Source organism: Chaetodon auriga, chromosome 24 (assembly GCF_051107435.1).
Source record: "Chaetodon auriga isolate fChaAug3 chromosome 24, fChaAug3.hap1, whole genome shotgun sequence".
NCBI lineage: Eukaryota > Metazoa > Chordata > Actinopteri > Chaetodontiformes > Chaetodontidae > Chaetodon > Chaetodon auriga.
In genome coordinates this window covers 12,231,150-12,252,087 of record NC_135097.1, presented here as the reverse complement: position 1 = coordinate 12,252,087, position 20,938 = coordinate 12,231,150, and the positions used below count along the sequence as shown (strand labels likewise).

The window sequence follows — 20,938 nt, the reverse complement described above, 5'->3', positions numbered from 1 at the left end:
CCTGTGGGTTTGGCTCATTACCAGGTGTATGATTTTCAGATGAAACTGGCACCAGTCTTTGAGCACCGTAACCTTATAAGATGTTTCATCGTTGTCTTCAGGCTTCTTCTGAATCACTTCCTGGTGCACAGGTCAGAACCAGCAAAGCGCTCGTGGCCCCAGCCCCACTCAGGAATGTGGGAGCTGCAGGTGGACAAGCCAGTCAGCAGACGGCGCTTCATAGGACTTTGCTTTTGGGACTAAATGATGTGTCTTAGAATAAACTCCTTTCAAATTTAGGACAAATACTGTACAATTTGGTCATTTCTTTATTCTAAAAAAAACAAACAAAAAAACCAAAAACATTTCTCAAACACAGAGTTCAGTTTCCACAATGTAAACAACTTCTCACTTACAGAACACACAAGCAGTTTTTTGGAGGAAGGAACAAATGTAACAAAAATAAGTCAAAGTCAAAAGGCAAGCCAGTTTAAAGCCGAGCGTAGTGAAGGGCCGCTTTGATTCCTGCTCAGTGAACGCTGAAGGCCTCTGCTGACAAACGCGCGCCATGTGAAATGTAGTCGTGGAGAAGCACTGAACACAGATTAAAGGAAAGGCAGTGATACGCAGACAGCAGCCGACCGGCAGATGTTCAAATGAAAATGGCACACAAGTCACCAGAGCAGAACATCGTTCAGTCATTTGTGCACAAGGTTGGCTGATATCCTTGAACACGAGCTGGAGGAACATTTCAGAGGCCGAAAGCTGCACTGAAAGACAAGATCCAGCATTTCCTGACAGTTCAAAGGCTACATGAATCCTTTCAGATGCTCTTTGACCTCCCACGCCTCCTCCTGTGCCTGGACAGGACTCTGAACTACCAGGCGCTTCATGAAGAGTTCAACATTTTGGTAAAAAAAAAAAAAAAGTCCACCCAAGTCATTCTCAGCAAGAAAGTGAGCACTATTCCCAAAACGCTGAATTCTTCTTTTAACACCTTTTGCTACTTCTGCGGTAGAACATGTAGGAAGTCAACAACTGTAAAATGTCAACAAATGACTGGAGACGTGGGGATTCTGTGAGCCAATGGAAAAACAATCTCAGAACCCAAAGACAATCTGAGGATTAGCAAATTGTTTTAGGTCTCGATGATATTTTGGTTCATCTCTATCAATGGATATCTGCAAGTGAAGGCAGAAAAAGACAGTTGATGGGTTCTGAGATTGCGTTGCGTTCCACCTCTTTTTCTCTCCACATGGACTGTTTACCTGCATGCAACCACAGCTGGTCACACCTGATTGGTCAATACTACTCCAACTCCTCGACTACAAACCTAATCTACAACGCTCCCGCTACCCAAATCTTGTCCCGTGCCCACAGTGTGTGGATTCATATGCAGATATCTGTGTATAGAGATTAGGGAAAAACAAACTGAGGCAAACTTCATCTTGAGATGTGACACAAAGTCCAGTCACACGTTTAAAGGCTCCTTTTCTCCTTAGTGCTCAGTCAATAATCATCACCGTAATAATAAAGTATGCACCATCTAAACTACGTACAATGACTACCTGCCTACCTAAGGCTCACTTTAAAAAGTCTAGTCCAAAAACAAAAAGAAGAAAACATCACTCCAGTTAATACTAGCAATACATGGCTATGAGAGAAGAGGGAGAGGTGGGATCTCTCGCTCTCCTTTTTTTTCTTTTTTTTTTTCCAGTTTTGAACCAACAGCTTTAATAATTAAAAGCCGGAGCGATAAACTCAGAGCACAGCTTCCGTTACAAAGCTCGGTTTCTTTGCAAAAGTACCTTTTTTTTCCCTCTCATCTGAGGGCCTAAGTTTTAAAGCAGAGCTCGTTAGGACAAGGCTCGTTTTCGCCACATCATTTCTAGCCAAATGAACGATTTTCTAACCTCTGTGACCTCTCAGGTTTGGCTCAGATGTGGGAAACTCTTCCTCCATCTTTCTTTCCCTCGTTAACTCATCATTTCATTTTCCTGAAGGTTGTATGGATGACTTGATACCTGCCCAGTGGAACCTACAGTATAGATATAGTACATATATATATATATATATATATATAGGGTGGGTGGGTGTGTGTGTGTTCAACCACAATCCTCCACAATCCAGATGTTCAGCAGTTGCCATGGAAACAAGAAGGTGGGCTTTGCTCTTTCTTCACCAGCTTGATGATCCAGTGTCTCTTTTTGTTTTCTTAAGGGACGATTGTGCAGGTAGTGTTTGTTTGGAGTTCCTTGTTTATTTGTAGTGTGTGTGTGTGCGTGTGTGTTTACGCTAAAGAACGCTGGTCTGGAGGTAGGTGTTTGTTAGTACAGTAAAGGGGCTTCAGGCCACTGCCTCACAAAGTGGACCTGTGTGTATGTGTGGGGGTCCTCGCACTCTTCCTGCCACATTTTAAGAGCTGTGATGTCACCGAGACCTGAGTGTGTGCACAGTCATGTGATGTGTGATGATCCCAAAAACAAAGGTTAGGAGCGATGGAGGAACAGGGTGAAGTCTGCATGCTAACTGTGTGTGTTTGTATTCCTATTATCTGTGTGTGTGTGTGTGTGTTTCTATTCCTGATATGTGTGTGTATCAGTGCGAGCTTGGCTGCTCCACTTTGAGCCCGACCAGCGACGGAGGCATCTGCCCTGCGGCAGAGGAGGAGCTGGGAGGTGAGGCCCTGAGGCTGGAGCTCCCGGTGGAGGAGGACGAGGTGGTCACCGCAGGCCGAATGAGCGGAGGCGGAGGGTGGTTGTGGGGCGCTCGGTTCTGGAGCGGGCGCGTCTGCAGAGGTGGGGGCTGACGGAGCAGGCTGGGGGGAGCTGAGGGAGGTGCAGGGCGCAGCAGTGGAGGAGGCTGGGAGAGGGAGGAGGGGGTCTGGGTGGAGGAGGGGGTAGGCGAGCCGCTGGCGGTGTCGGAGGGAGAGTCTTCCATTTTGACCTGAGGGGAGAGAGGAGAGCAAACAGTTTAAAGGATGAAAGAAGATGAAGCGACATAAGAACAACACATTTGTGGGAGGAGGTGGAGAGGGAGGACAAATGTCATATTAGCTCCATGATGAAGAGGAGAGGCAGTCAGCTTTAACCACAGCACAAGTTCATGCTCTATTCATAAAGTCAGGAGCTGTGATGTAAGAACGTCATCCATTAAATCCACCCAGAGCACCAACAAGCATTTAGGCTGTGAGAGTCGGCATTAAGCTGACGGTCCAGTTCATCTCACAGACCGAATATCTTGGAAGCTTTTCTCTGCCATTTCTTTTTAAGGCTGACGCCGTCTTTGATTGGTAAGATAGTGAAAACACACAAATCTGAGGTTAAAAGCAGCCGTTTGGTTTAATTCTAGCATTCATTTTGAATCAAAGTCCAAGGGGGAAAGAAGAATGAGACGATGGACATTAGTCTCCCTCTACGTGTTATGTTAGCTTAGCATACAGACTGAATGGAGCCAAGCATTTCAAAAGCACACCTGCCAGCTAATCAACCTGTCTTATCTTGTTATTAGGTAGACAAACAGAAATGCGAAAGTGAAACTTTGTGGTTTTCAGGGAGTTTGTGTGTGTAACGATTTCTTGCCAGACAAGTTTATCTGTCTGCTCAGGACCTCTGTGCTGTTTCTGTTACCAGATGTGGCTGCTGAGCACCAGACACGGTGAGGGCTGTTGTTTGTAAAGAGGTTACAGAATATATCTCCCTCTAATCTGAGAAGCAAACAAGATACATCATGTTCATTTAAGCCTTCGAGCCAGGCTAGCCCTTTCCCCTTGCTGCCAGACTTTATGCTAAGCTAGGCTAACCATGTTCTGACTCCAGCTCTGTACTTCAAGGAAAATGCAAAATGAGGAGGATTTTCCTCAAAAAGGATGTATAGACAAAAGTAATCCCTCTCAATCATCACTTATGACTCACTAGAAGTGTTTGTATATCTGTGTATATCTGTGCAGACGCTCTGAATGACTAAGGGCGTTCCTCGTGTCGCGTGTATGCTCTGTCCTCACCTCGTCCTCCTCTGCTGCTCCATCTGGAGCTGCCGCCATCTCCTCGCCGCTCCTCCTGGGGTCCCTCTGGTCTCGGCTGGTGGCCACCTGCTCGGCCGCCCACTCCCTCAGCACCTCGTCCAGGTTGAACCTGCGCCGGTAGCTCACGAAGAACGAACTCACCTGGGCGGACAAGGCAGGGGTGGAGAGTCAGAAAAGAGATGGAGGAGGACAGAAAAGTTTTACTGCGTTCAAGGAGACTGGAGGTGAGAAGACAAAGGAAAGGACGGATAATGGAGATTATAGTTATGAGGGATGAGGACGAAACTGGAGAGGAGGTGAAAAGCTGATCGGCAGCACACAGACTGTGAACGGCTGGATGGATGCAGGGTGAGATGGAGGTCAGAGCAAGAGCTCAGAGGGCTGATCTTCATCAGATTTTCAACCCCTGAGGAAGAGAATTCTCACCTGAGCTGGCGTCTTGGTCCCGATCACCTCGGCGATGGCTGTGAAGTCTTTACCATAGCGGCGGATAGCTGGAAAGAGACAGAGGAAAGATGTCAGGTTAATACTGCGTCTATGTGCTGTACATCACTTGCCACCAATTTGTTGCATCAAAAGGCAAGTCTGCTTTCTGCGGCTCTGTCAGAGAAATATGTCAGTGTGCGTCTGATAGGAGAGACAGGAGGAGAGAACGGCGTACGAGCAGGCTTGTTGATGCGTGCATCGTCAGTTAACCTTCACCTGAGGTGGGCCGCCGGAGTGCACCTGCGCTTTTTGAGGCTCATCCCGCTTCACATTACTACACACATTCATGTCTTTCAGCTTCTGCTCTCTCTTCTGCTGTCTGCACTGCACAGCTGCAGCTGATGGAGACTTTGCTCAAAGGCACACTGACTGCAGCTGCTGAGGGAACGGGCAAGCTGTCTTTCAGACTTTACCTGCAACATATCAACTGGAGCTACAGAGACTGAATTGTCCACGGCCCCAATTATTTTATTCCTCATGGCTTTTATTCTGATCTGGGCCTTAATAAACTTCAAATGACACACTTTTTGGATCGTCTAATCACCATGTTCTGAAGCAGATAACCAGACAATCATGTCAGATTTACACAGCGATTGGCCGGGGAGTGAAAGGAGGAAGCATTACACAACTACCTGAGTCACCTGCTGTGTGTACAAATGAATGCAACACTATGAATGCCTCTGAGGAGAGTCTTTTGTTGGAGAGTGATCAGGGTGGCAGTATGATGAAGTCAGGCTGAGGCTGAGACAGCTGCTTCTCACCCCAGAACAGTTATAAACACTTCAACCTTTACCTGAGACCTTTACCCGAGTCCAGCATAGAAATTTTGACAATACAACATATGATGATCGATGCTACAGCATCTACTCACCCTGCACAGCCAGGAGCTGCTCCTCCGTGGTCCAACGAGAGTTCATCTTAGGAGCAGGCTGAGAGGTGAAAATGACAACATGAGAGCAAAGAGCAGATTAAGACTAATCTCAGTTCCACAAGGGGGTGAAATAATATCTGAAGGGAGTTGAGGAAGGGCAGAGTGACTGAATGAAAGAGGAGGGGGGGACAGACTGAGGAGAGATCAGAGCTGAAGAAAGTGAACACAAGCAGGAAGCAAAAATAAAAGAGGGAATAGATGAAGGATGCAAAGGAGGGAAAACGTGGAAAGAAAGGAGTGAGGAAGTAAAGAAAAAAACTTACCTCAGCAGGTCTCAAAGTGTTGACACCTTCATTTATGCCCTGTTTCAAAATACTGTTGCTCTGTTTAATCGACTGAACCTGAGAGAAAAAGTGTCAGGGGGAGGAGGAGAAATGCTGCTGTCAACCAAAAAGAAGTACAGACACAAAGCAGCTTCTGATAATCTGATAATAATAAAAAATAAGTTGGTGTTCCCTAAAACTACCTCTAGAAGTACACTGGTGCCTTTACTCACACCTAAAGTACAAACCTGTCTCTTGAGGGACACCAACTGTGCGTCCAGCTGCCGTACAGTCAGCACCCCGGCATCGTGGGAGGCTGACAGGGAGGTGATGTCTCCCTGCTCTAGGTGCATGCCTTTGGGCGGCCGGCGACGAGCTCTGAGCGGGTGATGGCGGTACTGAGCCCCGATGTTTTCCTTCTTCACCGGCCCAGAGCGGCTGGGGGTGGCCTTGTCAGAGGCGGTGCTGCTGGGGTTCTGTTTCACCGCCTGTGTGGACAAATGACACAAATATCAGGCATTGGGTCGTACTGGAATGATGCCTCCGGCACACACACAACCACTACTAAGTTTTCTGCCACTCACCTCTTTCTTGGTGTCAATCTCAAAGTCACTGTCACTGCCGGGGTCTCCCTCCTCCATATCGTCATTACTACAGGAGAAGAGAAAAGAAAATTTGCCCGTGGTTAAGCCTCGTCCCCGGCCGACTGTCTATGTCTAAAATGCTCGAGAATGTCAACTGAAAATTCCAAGAAATAATATCAAAGTGTCTCCTACATATTCATGAGACTCTTGTTCCCCAGGACGACATGCTTATCGAGTGTCATTTAGCAAGAGTTTTGTAAATGTCAGATCTCAAATGAGTCGTTTGTGAGAGCTTAAGGTTTCCTTCCCGCTCGGTCCGTCCTCTCTCTGTCTGGTTTCACGGCCTCTCATACCTGTCGTCTTTCTCTCTCTTGTTGACCAGCCTCCTGGCCTGTCGGTCCATGACAGAGGTCCTGGTCCTGGTCTTCTTCCAGCTGTAGTAGTACTTCACCAGGCTGGAGATCAGCTTGTCTGGAAGCTACGCGCAAACACAGAAATCAATAAGTTGAGTATTAATTTTTTTGATAATTACACTCAATTCTGCACTAAATATTCTGTAAGAGTATATGTGTGTGTTTTCTCCCAGTGTCTCACCATCTGCTGGATGCGGTGAAAGCTCTTGCCGTGGAAGCTGAAGGCCTGCTCGAACAGCACTTTGTCCTCCACCGTCCACTCGTCCGGGAAGGGGGTGAAGTTGGCCAGGTCGGCAAGCGAGCGCTCCACGTCGTGTTTGTGCCATAATAACATGCCCAGAGCCTGAAGGAGCAGAGGGGACAAGGACAGGGTCAGAGGAGAGGGACACAAACAAGCCGTGACAATAGTAAGACATTTTATCTTGGTGTGCCGTACCTGCTCCATGTTGTATCCATGTTTCTCCTTGGCCATCAGGATGTACTCGTCCACTGGGATAAGAGAGAGATGGGATAAGAGAAAGACAAGGCAAAGGAAACGCATAGAAATGAGGGAGAGAGGTGAAGACAAAGAGGGTGCAAGAGTGAGAGAGAGAAAGAGTGCACAGGACACAAACAGAGAAGTAAAAGGCTGAGTGGTCTTCTCCAGTCAGCATGTAGCATTAAACTGAAGGTCACGTAGAGAAGCTTGTACTGGTGCATGTCAGGTAAGGCAGGTGTGTGTGTGTGTGTGTGTGTGTGTGTGTGTGTGTGTGTGTGTGTGTGTGTAGAGCTTACACATTGCATCAGAAAGCAGACTGTTGGGACACCAGACCAACATGCTCCTCTGGTCCTTCTCATTGTAGCGGGTTGGACTGTCTGGTAGGAAGAACAAACTCTTTTACTTCAAAGTCAAATTGGATAGGGTTTGAATATTGCACAACTAACTTATTTATTGAACAAAGACTTGATACCGACCTCAAAGAAGCCTTTCACCGCATGGTGTCACAAGTAATATGAATTATTTAACACATTTTCTCTCCACTAACTACTTTGTATTTTCTAAGACTTCAACTTTACATTCATCAGATTCATTTAAGGCTTTTCAATATGCCACAGACACATTGTTAACACGAGAGGAATGACTCAGTTTTTGACTTATATCCCCACAATAAAACATAAACTATGATTTAGTATAGAATTAGTGTTTAGTACAATTTTAGTTGACACCTGGTGGGCTCTTCCCATGTCTCCATCTTCCTGGCTTTCCACACTAACAATGGTCATTCGACCTTTCTTTCTCTCATAATCTGCATTCCTCTCCTTCCTCCATTTCAATGTCCTCCACATTTCTCCCGACTTCTATGTCTCCTCCTCAGCCCAGATCCCCTCCCTCCCTCTCTCTCTCTATTCATTTCCCTTTATATAGTGCTTTCCTCTCCCCCAGTTTACCTGGTTTGAACTCTGGGATCTGAGCCTGGTAGTCTCCTCCCACTCTGATCATACTGTCTGTGGAGAGAGAGAGAGAGAGACAAGACGAACATGAGATTTTATTTCCCAGAGGGATGGGTTGAGCTGGAGAGATAAAGAGGATGGGGGACAAGTATTTTTGTAAATTTCCCAAGAATCTGCAGAGCTGGACGGACTGTATCATAAGAAGACAGATACGGGGAGAGACAGATGGACAGTCATCTGCAGCCTGACAGAGCAAATAACTGAGAATGAGAATCATCTTGTATTTTTTACATGCTTTGCCCTCTAACAGGCTTCACTATTGGTTTATCACATCAAGGAGCACATACTCTTAGAACATTACATCCAGGTAATGAGAAATTACTGTATCAGCTTGATCTTTTTCCAGTGGGGATGTGCCAAGTCTGACGCTTACATTTACCAAAATGTTGATTCAATATCTGACACACTTAAACAATAGCTGCAGCCTTCTTAATCCACATGATCCAAATACTGAAGGGCATGGTTATTTTATGACTCCTGTCACTGAAGTGATCCACTGGAGAGAGGAGGTATCACTCTGTTGGACCAACTAAAACACCTGGTCCACTTGTGGTTGTTCAGTGGTGTCAGAGAGTGGAGCTTCTTTCCTCACACTCAATGTTTGGCTGAGTACAGACACTAGTTTGCATGGAGCACATTAACTTTGATGACAGACAAGTTGAACTGTGACCGTCATCAAGGGAATGAACGTTAAACAGCAACAGCTCCTGTGACTTCAGCCGCCACAGCCCAACCATTTGTTGTTTTAACTGGTACTATGGATAATTAGCTTAGTTTAGAGAATCCATTTCAAAACTTGCCAAACACATATTACAGCACAGATTGATAACGCCATACGGTGGCTAAATGGTTAGCCTGGCCCAAAACCAAAAGGACCGCATATCATATGATCAATCAATGAATCACCTGCAAGGCTCAATGAGGCAGAGCCTGACACATCTCATCTCGTAATCAATGTAATTACTAGATGATCAATCAGGCGTTAAATATATTGCATTTGTTTTGCAAAGCATCATTTTAAGTATAGTTTACAAATCATTTCTCTTGTGGACACAGTGATTGTCATGGTCTTGCTCCATTTTCCTAATTGTTCTAAATATTTGGTTTTTTGGACAGTTTGGTTCAACTAGGACAAAAGGAGGTTTTTAATCACAGCAAACAATTTGTCTCGTCTTATGAGAGAAGCAGTCAAATTCAACAGAAATAGCACATATTGTGATAAACATCTTTATGCATGATATTTTCATTGTGCTAACATTTTCAGCATATCGCTCATCACTGAGTGACAGATATACAGACACACACAGATGGGGGAGAGAGAGGAAGGGCGACAGCGGATGGCAGACACCAAGTAATTAGTACTGTGGTAGGCAAAGAGTGAAGAGAGACTACGAGAGAGGCAGGGAAGCAGACCAGGAGGAGGAAGAGACATATTACTGTTTCCTCAGGGACAGCACAGAGGACAGGAAGGGAGGAGATGGGGATGATAGAAACTGGAGTAAATGGAGAAGCAGGAAGGGGATGAAGAATAAAGAAAACTGAATGTTAGGGGCATGGAAGGAGGCAAAAAAATGAAAGATGGAGAGGTGACTGGAAGACCGAAAAGGGATCGAGGAGGTGGAGGCGAGGAGGAAAGTGGTGGTTGTGATAATGTTTGGAATGGTGGCTTGTGATGCAAAGCATCAGACTGAAACCGACTGGGGAAATCTGGGTAGTGACGTGCCTTTCGAAAGCTAAGTTAATGTTGTGTTTGATCTCATAACATATCCATGTGCCTAGTGAGATAACAGTTATGAAAGATCAACAGTAAGTCAGTGGGTGAAGGAGAGAATGGAGGAAGGAAAGATGTATGTGGGCAGAGGATAACAAGGATGGAAGAGTGTGGGAGGGGGGTGGAGGGGGGAGGGAGGAGACGACAGAGGAGAGCAGTGTGCAAGGGACTAAAGAAGCACTGCAGCAGTGCAATGAATGCAACTGGAACAGCTGGCGTGATGCATCTGTACAATGGAAATGTGTCCACTGCAAGTACACATATTCATGTTAGCAGACGCTAAGTCGCTAAATCAAGCCTGAACTTAGCTACAAAATTGAATTCAGATGAAGTCAGTGGATTATATTTCAGTTTAACGTGTGTGTCACTACCATGGGCATGCTCTTCATCGCTGCTCTCCTCTTCAGAGTGTGGCTGGCTGTTGCCATTGGTTACGGTCTTGGCTCTGCTCCTGGACAGGACCCCGGCCCCCGAGCGCTCCATCACTGAGGGCATGGCTGCAATAAACACACAGACCCTAAAAATACAACTTCACCACGTACAGACCACCGTTCGTTTGTCTTAGGTATGATTCAGTCTCTCATAAAACAATGTTTTTTTCTCGCCCATTAGCCAGTTGGCTGCTACTTGTTTTCGCTTGAAACCCTGTAAAACCTTATTCACTCTTGTAAAGTAGACTGGCACCTTCTGCTGCCATCTTGGAAGTACTCCCATTGTTTTCCTTTAAACTGAGTTAATTTTTCCAAATTCTGGTTTGCTGCATGAGAAGTCCTTCACGGTCAACAACTCTCAGTTATGTCCTCCATAGATCTCAGGGTCACTTTATAACTTGGTACCTCTCTAAAATAACACTGCGCTGTTATCAGTTCAGTGGGACGTGAGGTGATGAAGATGCCATAACGTGGCCTCTATTCGTTGGCTCAGACACAAATTTTGCTAATTACTAAACTTAGGCTCAAGTTTAAGTTCTGATCTTCTACCGACTAGTACTGACCTCAAGAGCACCTCCACAAACAATCCACAGGCGCTTCTTCATCTTGTTTATCACAGAACCCAAACTGATTAACTCTAGTCTTACTTTGTCACTCCAGCTAATTAAGAACAGGCTCTTATCAACACCCATAAACACACCAGAGGGCCATTTAGTGTTCCTGACCACTGTTTAAGAAACACTTGAGCTCATATGACGGGTCAATTGACAGGAAAGTCATCTGCAACAATTTTGATAAATGATTCTTGACTTTTTCTCTCCTAATACCAATTCAGACACCTCAGCTCAGGGTATCTGTCCATACAGTGTGTGTACCTACTTCATACATCATAAGTCTGTATACCTCTTCTATACCTTCTTCAAGAAAAATAGAAAATATTCCCTTAAATGTGAAGAGTGGTAGCAGAGTAACCAGAACTGTTTACATTAATCAATCAGGTGATTGTCTTGGTGATTTCACTATTTTCCGACATTTTGTGGGCCAATTAATTAATAAAGAAAATAATCATTAGATTAATCAATAATGCATCCCTTTGTATTTTAGTACATGCGAAAAAGACAAAAAAGTGCTGTTGCTTTGCCCTGAACGTGTATTTTATATCTGTCTATGCATGTTCAGTGTCACTGTTAAGATGTCCAAAATGAAATGTCTATTTTTAGCCTGACATCTTTTCCAGTCTGCAGTATGAAAACCTATGCATCACAAAAATTAAGCACACACACGCCTCTGCATACGTGCAAAGGAAACCCATCACAACAGTACAACTCACAAGTGGAAGCATGTGAAAAACAACGTTGGAAAAAAAAAAAAACGTGCCACGGGTAACACGAGGGCCCTCCTGCACGAAGGGGGCTCTCATTTTAAGTGTCATCCACAGTCAGTGCTGTATCATTACGTGGTTAAGCCTCGTTTTCTTCCCCCCTCTCTCTGCATCTCCAGACCAGTGGATCACACGGTAACACAAAAGACTAGACGGTCAGCTCAGGACACAGCGCAGAGTCACGCGTTAAAACTCCCTCCCAGTTAAACCAGCGCGGCTACAAACGACAGGTGACCGCAAACAAAGAGCCATATCTCCCACAGATCAGGGTATGCACACCAGTTACATCAGCCCAATCGTTATCGCTTACGATCGCCTTCTTTAACGATCACAACAGCAACTTCGTCTCCGGTGTCCTAAGTTGAACTACGAGCAGAACAAAGCAGGCACGCGCAGTGACATGACAGACGAGCGACACTGACTCATTTCCCTCATTCTCCTGATCAAACATGATCCAGTTCTGCCTGTGGTGAGGGTGAGGGGCAATCTTTGCAAGACGACACACATCTACCAAACTCCGGTAGACAATACAAGTGTCTGAGGCTCTCTGGGGGTCTTTGTCTATCGCGGCTCCCGGTGGCCCCCACAACTACAACAGCTGTCCCTCTAACTTCACTACAAACTCACATCACCCGAACCGAGCCACATATCTGTCTATTTACTTACATATCGACGAATTTAAGCGTGGGAAATCGCTGCAAAGCAGATTAAAGATGTATAAACCCGCCCCGGCTCACTTTGAGAGAGTTTTAGAGGGTTGCGGTAGCCTCGGACACTGACACGGTAGCCTCGGTCTCTCCCAGAACCATAAACTGTTAAGAGCACTAAAAGCTAAAACTATAACACGTGACTGAAAACTCGACTTAGCAAAGTCTACTTGTTGTAATACACACTGCTCAACCGCACGTTTATGCTTTAGTGATTGATTTTCACAACCTCTGACCACCACAAGGAACTTCTGGCACCTTAACTTTCAATTTGAAGAAATCTAATATGATTATGGTTAATGCTACACAAAACCAATCCACACAACGCAGCGCTACACACAATCAATCAAGTTTAAAGTCTCATGTTATCTTTAAGGGAAACTATGTAAAGTCTATTTAATTTCCTCTCTATCATAAATGCTGATTGATGCATCATTTTTGAGTCATTCTGACAAATAACGTTGACAATAGTGGTCCTAAAGTGACTAATACTGTGCTCATGGATCTTAGGACTAAGTTTAAAGTTACCTTGGAGTGTTTTTTTTTTTTTTTTTTTAATACTATTACTATGGGTGCTTCTTTTCCAGCACCAACTAGTAATCTGCTAAATCTTGTTTTTGTGTAAATTCGTTAAACCTCACAGAAATACGAGCGGGTAGACTCTCACCCGGTGCCGAATCTGAGCCACATTTGTTAACTAAATCAACATTTTCACATCTTTCCTCATCAGTCATCTGTGCTGTGTGTCAGACTTTGAAGTCCTTTTGTTTTCCCCACGCCTGCGTTGCTGTTACTACTACTAACGCCACGGTGCCGCTGGCGTGGAGTAAAAACCCGCTCTCTGAATCATTAAAACTCAAGTTGGCGGTCTCTACCAGGACGTTTAGCCACACACGGCGTGAGTTTGAACGGTCCAAGTGATTTCTGGAGGCTGAACAATAAAACGCAGACATTTCCTCACCTCACCAAAGTGCTATCTGAAGTCAAAGCGAGTTGGGTCGCTCGAATGCTAACGTTAGCCAGTTAGCTTGCGGCTAGTACCCTCGCGTTACATTAGTAACGTCGGTAGTTGGAAGTCGAGATAACAGTCACACACTGTACCTGTGTTTCGTTCCTCTCCGCTTTCCCGCACTCAAAACTTATCTGCGGCTCTGTCCGCGGTTTACAATCCTCTTCGGAGTGTTAAAAGACAATTACTGCATCTGAAACGGCTTAATTCTTGCTTAATTGATGAGCACAGACAGTACAATGAGGTGAACTGCATGGATAGATGGTAGCAGCCGCGAGTGTGTGCCGGGGAGACGGACAACACCCGGGGAAAAGTGAGGTGGACATCCGCCCCGATGCGTTCGCCTCTCCCAACCAGCCGTTTGGATTGACAAAAAGTAGTCCTGTTAAACTATTAAGTGCAGCTACTCGTAATTTGGGATTTTTTGTTGCCGGGCCCGTTTTTGTCGCGTTAGAGTGATTTTTTATTTCATCAACATGATGCACTGAAAGTCTTTTGGCAAAAAAAGGCTTTTTAAACTGCATATTTGCTCATTCAAACCATGATTATTGTCCACAGTCAATCTCATTTAAATAGAAGGAGAACGAAGTGGCAGTTATGTTGTGTAGAAGCAGCAGCTGTTATAGACTCTTAATCTGCCATCTATCAAATCCCTTAAATTAGGGACTACTTGCCAGTGTGTCGGCGGAGGGATTCGTCAGCTGCGCATCTCTGTGCTGAGGCAGGCTGTCCAGACTTGTACTGATGTATGCATGGTGGAGAAAAGGGCAGGAGAGTGGGGCACATTTGAACCCAGCGTGTGTGTGTGTGTGTGTGTGTGTGTGTGTGTGTGTGTGTGTGAGAGAGAGAGAGAGAGAGAGAGAGAGAGAGAGAGAGAGAACCAACGTGTCTTCAAGAGCGTGCGTGACTTTGGGCATGAACTAACAATGACTCAGATAAATAACCTCACTGTACTTGGTTTATTTTTTTTATTTTAAATGTCAAACAATTCAAAGTCTTCTGCCCTCTGAGTGTGTGCGCGCGCGTGTGTATATTAATCTGTGTGCACGTGCCAGTGCACAGGTGGATGAGTGTGTGTGAGTAGAATAGGGGACGTTTCAGGAGCTGCAGCAGGATTTCTCACACCTGATGAAGGCAATAAACACAATAATACACACACACACACACACACACACACACACACACACACACACACACAGAACCTGCTGCTACCTTCGCGAGTGCCTGCTGCTGACATACAACAGCCTGTTACATACTTCCTCATCTTTTCTTTTTCTACTCTCTTTGGCATCACCACCTCCTCCTCTTTTTCCCCACCTCCTCTTCGTCATCTCAGTTCTCCCATTTTCCCACCTTATCTCCATCTCCTTCGAGGTTTCTCATTTGTCAACCCCCCCCCCCCCCTTCTCTCCACAGCCCTGCTTCCTGCTCCTATCTGCACCTCCTCTGTTTGTCTGCTTCCTCTCCCTATACTTCTTTTTTTAATCTGCCTCCATTTACTTCTTTTTCTCCTTTTCCAATACTTTCTCCCTCTCCCTCCTCCCCTCTCCCTGTTCCTTCCACCTCCTGAATATCTGCCCTAATTCTCCTCCTCCTCCTCTTCCCCCTCCTTGCTCTCTCCTCTAACTGTCTGAGCCCAATGCTTTTTTTTGTTGCTCCTCTTTCTTCCTCCTCTCTCCTTTTCTCCCCCAACCTCTCTCCTTTCGCCCCATCCATTTTGTTTGCCTCCTCTGCTTTCCTCCCCCTCCCTCCTCTGCTTTTCTACAACCCCCCCACATTCTCTCTCCAGTGATGACTTCTCTCTCTGCCTCCCTCCCCTCCTTCCTGCTCTTCATCTCCTTCCTCACCCCTCCTCCTGCTCCTCTTCCTACTTCCTGTCTCTCTCTGGCTACTTATCTGTCTCCCCCTCTTGTCGCCTCCCTCTCATGTAGCTTTCGATTTCAGCAGTGTGTGTGTGCGTACGTGCAAATTCTTCCCCTCCCCCCATCCTCCCCCTATGGTGACACAGTAAAGCAGTTTCACTCCGCTCACCTTCAGCCTCCCTCTCCCTCTTTTCTCCTCTTCCTCCCCCTTTCCCCTTACTCCCTCTCCAGTCTCATTTTCACCCCTGCCACCTCCTCCTCTCCTCTCCACTCGCCTCCTTCCCTCCTCTCCTTTCATCAGTGTCCATGAAACTCACCATTCCACTGTCTCTCCCCTCGCTCAGTCCTCCAGTCCCTAACACATCCTCACTAATGAACAACTGCTACATCACTCCCCACCCTCCCCTCACCTCTCGGCTCCCCTTTCATCCTCCTCCTCTTCCTCTCCCTGTCCTCCCCTCTCCTCCTCTGTCCTCCTCTCCATTCGTCACTCCGTCTCCTTCCCTCCCTCCCTCCCCTTCCCTCCTCTTCTCGCTCGGTTTCTCTTCGATCTCTCAGAACTGAGCGTCCCTCCCACTCTCCCTTTAGCTCACTCTTGTTTCCACTTCTTTCCTCACCCCCCTCCCCTCCCTCCTCTCTCCACCTGCCTCATTTCTCCTTCTTGCCTGTCTAACTGTCTGCTCTTCTCACTTTTGTCGAGGTAAATGTCTGTCTCCTCTGCTGTCTCCTTCCCTTGCTAGCTGTCCCTCCTTCCCTTACACCTCACCCTGACTTCCATGTCTGTTATCTCAGGAGATGCATGTCTAGAATCAGATGTGATAGAACGTGCTCTTCCTGTTGTAATCATTAAATAGACACTGTCAAACAGGATGTATGTCTAAACATTCTGTATTGTATTACTCACCTTGATATAGGCACAGTAAAATGATGCCAGCTCATTATTATATGATTTTCATGTGATGATGCCAAGACATTGTCACTGAAGTCACACTTTATGACACCATATGACTCACTATAGTCTCACACAAGCTAGTATGATGCAATGTCATTTCAAACTGAAATTATATAACAATGTGAAGTTACAGCTTAACCTCCTGTGTAACTGTCATATCATAAGGTGTGCAAAAGAGTAGAAACTCCCATATAACAGGAGGCCCAACAATAATCTTTAAAGTAATAACGTACCTAAAGCCATAATGATTTTTTGTCCTGATGCTCTATTCATGGGCGTGGTAGTGGGGGGAAAAGTGGACCTGACTACCCAGGGCCCGAGTAGGGAGAGGGGCCCATGACAATCCTGATTTTTTTTTTTTTTTTTTTTTTTTTTGTGATGTTTTTATTTCGAATGAATTGGGCCCTCCAATTAATTGGTGTCATAATTTATTTCAAATATATTTATAACATCAACTGAGAGAATGAACTTTATGTCACAGTCCTCCCAACATATTGGACATTCTGGGGGCCCCCCCTCTTGGACGCGCAAAATGGTTTAGTCCGCCCGACAGCGACCGGCGACAAGTGTAACGTCAGTGAGCCCAGATTGAATGACCTGGGGGTTAGACAGCATGCTGCCCAAAAAGCAAAAATCGGGGTATCAAAAGAAGAAAGAGCGGAAGGCAAAAGAAAAAATGCAGAATGAAGGGAGGCAGCTGTTGACTGCTTTCTTTCCAAAAGGTGAACCGAGTTTGCTTGTTATGCAAAATCCAATTAAAGTTAACGTAGTCCACTACAGACAGCTGCTGCTGATGTTTGTATGCTCATGTGAGGTCTTTAGCTTTGCTAGTTTCCAACCAGGCTGCTTGCAGCTTTTTGCAGCTTTAGATAACGTTAGTTGTCACTTTACATCTCATGTCAGCAAGGCTTTATTTCTTTTTCTGCAAGCTGAAGAACAATTTGACAGTCAACATTTTGTACTATCGCAGGCTCTGTTGATAAAATGACATAGGCCTTTAATGTAAAAAGCAGAAACCAGTCACAGCTTCTTTTTTTCACATTGAACCTGAATATTTTTCTGTTCATTTATACTGTACCATCTCATTACAAAAGTAATGCAGCTTATTTGATTTGATCCTAAGTGTGCAGTTGTCTCCTGTTCTCCTGTTCAAGAATAAATGTTTTTAAATCAAAATTTGCAAGAGTGTCATGGATCAAAACGTTAGTACAGAAACCAGATGTAGCCTAATGTTTTAGGTATTTGAGCAGAAGTAGACCAAATGCATCAATTCAGGTGGTGAATGAAAGAACCACTCATCAATATAATCTGATCTGGCTGTAGCTTAAAACCCTATTTATGCTTTTTTTTAATTTTAAATAAATACCCTCTTTTTGTCTTTTTCTTCTTTTTTTTTTTTTTTTTTTGCCCACGCGCCTCGTGCACTGGCATGGATAGGGGCCCACTGACATTGAGAGTGTACAGGGCCCAGAATTTGGTGCTACGCCCCTGGCTCTATTTACCCACATTCAGCTGTGCTATGCTGAGATTTTGAGATAATGGTTGTAGCTGCTCTCTAGTACTGTACAATGGTGTGTAGTGTCCCATTTACACTTAATTATTCTATTTCTGAATAAGTTTTAAGTCTGATAGTTAGCACACTGGAAAAGCAACAAATTGCAGTATTTAAAAAAATCATTGTTCAGAATAAAAAAAAATATTTTTAACATGCATTGTGCACACTGTTTTCCCACAATTGCATTGCACAAAAAAAATATAAAAAATCGACTAGAGGGCCCAGTAGGCTGCTGTATTTGACATAACTCACATCAGAACAAACAATATATTGCCATTTTTTTAAACTAGCATTAGGATTAGATCTAAACTGTAAAATGGTGCTAAAGGAAAGGTCATCACTTTCAGCATTAATGCGCATGGCTGGCTGAATGTAGGTCTTTTAGTGGAGCTGATGCAGACTTGGCTTGTGCTGCATCGCCACCAGTTATGGAAGCTGAAGGCCTTCCACATAGTTGGACACAATCAGCCATAAATCACTTCCTATTATTGTGCAGATATGAAAGTCCCGCTGCAGGAGATGGATACCAGGCGTTTTCTCACCATGTGCAGACATCATGTGCAACTATTTCTCCTCAGCAGAACAGGACATGCCTGTTCTGCTGAGGAGGGAGGGAGGTCCAGTCTATGCGTTGTGATTCTGTGCTGCAGGGCTCGCCGCGCTGAGAGAGGCCTCATCCTCATCCACCATTCTCCTCTGCTCCTTTCCACACTGCATCTGTTGATTCCTTCTCTCATCCTCCTCCCCTCTTCTTCCCTCCTCGCTCCTGCTCTGTCACCCCCTCCACCCCCCTTTCTCATCTCTCTCCTCTGTCCTCCTCTTCCTTATTCTCTCCAGTCCTCTTCATTATCATCTGCCCCCATCATTCTTATCCTCTTCATCCCATCCTCTGTCTATCTATCTGTCTATGTACCTATCTTTGGTCTACAAGAGAACGTGTGTGTGTGTGTGTGCATCTACCAGTGTATGTGTGGGTGGCGGTGGGAGGGGGGCAGCTTGAATTTCATTATCCACTCCTGCCAGCAAACACACACCAGAGAGAATGTACAGGAAGCCTAAAATAATTTTTACAGAGTAAAACATTAGATGGCAGAACAAAGAGCCATAACTGCTTAATGAGCTGATGTGTTGATATTTGTCAATGTGTCTCAGCTGTATGCAGGCAGAGACACTTCTTACAATGAGCACCAGGACCCTGTATACACTCTCAGAGCCTCATCGCGCCCCCTACTGACACTTGAAATAAATAGTTCTTCCACCGACAGCCGAGAGACAGATCTCTGAGACAAAAGACTGTAGGCGGGGTTTGGAGACTGGGCCATCTGTGTGCTGGGGAGGGCTGCCGTGTGTGTGTGTGTGTGTGTGTGTGTATGAGAGAGAGAGAGAGAGAGAGAGAGAGAGAGAGAGAGAGAGAGAGAGAGAGAGAGCCCCCTATACAAGGCCTTTATTTGCATTATGAAAAAGTGGGTAGGCTCGTGAAGGTGGCCATTTCATATCCCACCAAAGCAGGAACTGGCGGTCATGCTCAGTGTCCTACAGATGAATATTTAACCCTTTTGTTCTGTGGTTCCATAGGCTCCATTGTTACATATGCAAAAGAATATTATTAATAACTGCAAAATCAACAGCTTTTCTCCTTCCATTTTCTTCTCTTATGACATTATCACAAGTTTGATTAAAGGTGACACAATGCAGACACGCTCATAAAGCCTTTGATTTGATATTCCATGTTTTATGTGTCATATGAGCTCCACATGAAGACATATGCATTCTTTTTGTTTTGACCATTTATGGACAAAGAAACATACAGTCTATTATCCCTCACAGTGATGCTATTTTATTTGAGGTCACTTAGACCCCAGAGAGGTCAAACTCTCTGTTGGATGCATTATGTACAATCCTCCAATAACAGAAATCCAAATAGACTCGTGTGGGATTTGAGAGGGGTACTGTCAACACCAGTCAATTGTCAGATTTGTGAATTTGCTGCTTTTCTCTGTAATACATGATAATACATTTCAAGATGTCACTGTGGGCTTTGAGAAAATACAGTTGACATTTTTTCTCTCACTTTTCTTACATTTGGAGAAAATCTTCATTCGTTTCAGCTCTGGAACAGATAATTAGCATACATTGTCATACTGACCAGCAACATACAGCAACAAACTTTATGAACTGTGCAAATTAAAGCTATGACTGTGATGTAATTTCCACCCCACAGAAATATCACAATATTGCTATAATGTTCCTATAGGCAAGTTACTGTTCACACCAATGAGTTGCAGCTTGTTAGTGACGTTAATAGTATTCCTTTGTCTCCTTGGGAACCCCTCTGTGGTCCCATGATGTTCTCACTGTATTGTGACAGTGATCTAATATTCTGCTGCATTTTTTGTGGTTGCTGTCTACCTAATGAAGGAATATGCAGCAGCATTCTATATGCTGCAGGGTGAGGGGGAGATAACACAGTGTTTTTTATGCTTCACCAGCCAACTACAGTTTGTTTGTAAGAGCCCGTGTCAAGGGTAAAAGAGCATCCAGAATGGAAGCTGAGGCAGGAAAAGCTGAAACAAAAGCTTATATTTTCTATAGCTGCTCATCTTTTATCCTGTCTGCAGCTTAATTCTAGGTTTGGAAGAAATACAAGGCCGCAATATGAATTGAGTGATTTTACGCTCTATGTTGCCACCTAGTGGTCACAGTGATAAACTGCTACTCAAATAATAATAATCGAACAGGAGGTGATTTCACCGTGTGTGTGTGTGTGTGTGTGTGTGTGTGTGTGTGTGTGTGTGTGTGTGTTTAAGTTTAATCATTTTCTTGTCATACCAGTGAGCAGGCGATGGGTCCCTGATTTTTCCTTGCTGGCTCTGAATACATGTCAAAGGGAGAGTCAGTCCTAAATAGACTTCACATGATTGCGTATGTGTGTTTTGGACCGTTAGTCCTGGAGCTGCTCCATTAACAATGAATAATGGAACAGCTGCTTTGGACGCTATTGTGGTTTTACTGATATTACGTGTTGTCAATATTTCGTCTTGAAGTGCTGAATTCAAACACTTGGGTGTATCATCTCAGACAGTATGCTGTATCAATCAG

General features: G+C 44.9%; 1 protein-coding gene across 1 annotated transcript; it reads right to left on the bottom strand.

Moving 5' to 3' along the window:
- Positions 1 to 342: 342 nt before the first annotated feature.
- On the bottom strand, positions 343 to 13,709 carry rcor2 (REST corepressor 2). Its single transcript, XM_076724314.1, has 14 exons — positions 13,563 to 13,709; positions 10,314 to 10,439; positions 8,109 to 8,165; positions 7,455 to 7,535; positions 7,117 to 7,169; positions 6,862 to 7,023; positions 6,621 to 6,745; positions 6,268 to 6,334; positions 5,932 to 6,171; positions 5,684 to 5,761; positions 5,361 to 5,418; positions 4,430 to 4,497; positions 3,983 to 4,144; positions 343 to 2,925 (listed from the first exon to the last, which is right to left on the bottom strand). Exons 2-14 carry the CDS (start codon positions 10,435 to 10,437, stop codon positions 2,578 to 2,580), a joined length of 1,623 nt encoding a protein of 540 aa, XP_076580429.1. The 5' UTR covers positions 10,438 to 10,439; positions 13,563 to 13,709; the 3' UTR covers positions 343 to 2,577.
- Positions 13,710 to 20,938: the final 7,229 nt, after the last annotated feature.

What these genes read in the sequence shown, in the direction of transcription:
- rcor2 (XM_076724314.1), bottom strand. Translation starts at nt 10,437, where the DNA reads ATGCCCTCAGTGATGGAGCGCTCGGGGGCCGGGGTCCTGTCCAGGAGC. An exon ending in AAGAGAGAGAAAGACGACAG is followed by an intron (nt 6,335 to 6,620) that starts GTATGAGAGGCC and finishes CTTCTCCTGTAG; the next exon opens with TAATGACGATATGGAGGAGG. An exon ending in ACACTTTGAGACCTGCTGAG is followed by an intron (nt 5,419 to 5,683) that starts GTAAGTTTTTTT and finishes TTCACCTCTCAG; the next exon opens with CCTGCTCCTAAGATGAACTC.